This window comes from Condylura cristata, unplaced genomic scaffold (assembly GCF_000260355.1).
Source record: "Condylura cristata isolate star-nosed mole 26May11 unplaced genomic scaffold, ConCri1.0 scaffold00009, whole genome shotgun sequence".
Lineage (NCBI taxonomy): Eukaryota > Metazoa > Chordata > Mammalia > Eulipotyphla > Talpidae > Condylura > Condylura cristata.
In genome coordinates, this window is record NW_004567110.1 from 1,112,487 (window position 1) to 1,113,532 (window position 1,046).

General features: G+C 74.1%; 1 protein-coding gene across 1 annotated transcript in view; it reads left to right on the forward strand.

The window, feature by feature from the left end:
* The window catches only part of OPLAH (5-oxoprolinase (ATP-hydrolysing)), a 10,669-nt gene that overhangs the window by 3,320 nt on the left and 6,303 nt on the right, over positions 1 to 1,046 (forward strand). Inside the window, exons 5-8 of the mRNA XM_012722870.1 lie at positions 13 to 150; positions 221 to 359; positions 456 to 568; positions 744 to 895. Coding sequence (XP_012578324.1) covers positions 13 to 150; positions 221 to 359; positions 456 to 568; positions 744 to 895 — 542 coding nt within the window. The remainder of the gene's footprint in view (positions 1 to 12; positions 151 to 220; positions 360 to 455; positions 569 to 743; positions 896 to 1,046) is intronic.

Sequence of the window (1,046 nt, forward strand, 5' to 3'; positions counted from 1 at the left end):
GCACGGCCCCAGGTCCCAGATCGGCACCGAGCGCTTCCTGCACCTGCGCTACCAGGGCACCGACTGCGCCCTGATGGTGTCCGCCCAGCAGCACCCCGCCACCGCCCGGTCGCCCCGGGCAGGGGACTTCGGGGCCGCCTTCACGGAGAGGTGCGTGGGCTCCTGGGAGCCAGCGGGGTGCCGGCCCCGCCCCCCCTGACGCTCCCCTGCCGGGCGGCAGGTACATGAGGGAGTTTGGCTTTGTCATCCCGGAGCGGCCGGTGGTGGTGGACGACGTGCGGGTGCGGGGCACCGGCCGCAGCGGCCTGCGCCTGGAGGACGCCTGCAAAGCTCAGACTGGACCTCCGCGGGTGGACAAGGTGGGTGGCCCCGCCGTGCCCGCGCCACCCTGGCTCACCGGCGGCTGCGGACGGGCAGGCCCTTGGCGCGGTGCTGACCTGAGAGCCCCTCCACAGGTGACCCAGTGCTACTTCGAGGGGGGGTACCAGGAGACCCCCGTGTACCTGCTGGGGGAGCTGGGCTGCGGGCACAAGCTTCAGGGCCCTTGTCTCATCATCGACAGCAACAGGTGGGTGCGGCCGGCGGGGCGCAGGCGGGCGTCCCCGGGGTCCCTGGCTCACGGCTGCCGGTGGCCCAAGGACCCTGGGGCCCCACGTGGTTGGGCGCCTCACGGCCAGGGCACGTGGCGTCCCAGTTGAGGGGCGTCCGGCCTGCGGCTCCAGCCCATGCGTCCCTGCCCCCAGCACCATTCTGGTGGAGCCCGGCTGCCAGGCAGAGGTGACCGAGACGGGGGACATCCGCATCTCCGTGGGGGCCGAGGCCGCCAACACCGTGGGCGCCCAGCTCGACCCCATCCACCTGTCCATCTTCTCCCACCGCTTCATGAGCATCGCCGGTGAGCCCCGCGCTTCCCTTCCAGGCTCCGCGCTGGGGGGTGCACTCCACCGCCCAGCCAGCCCGGTGCTGCCGCCCACCCTCTGCGGACGGGGGCAGGGGCGCGCCTGTGCGGGTCAGGGCAGGGGCCCAGGGGCCGGGTGGCAGCACCC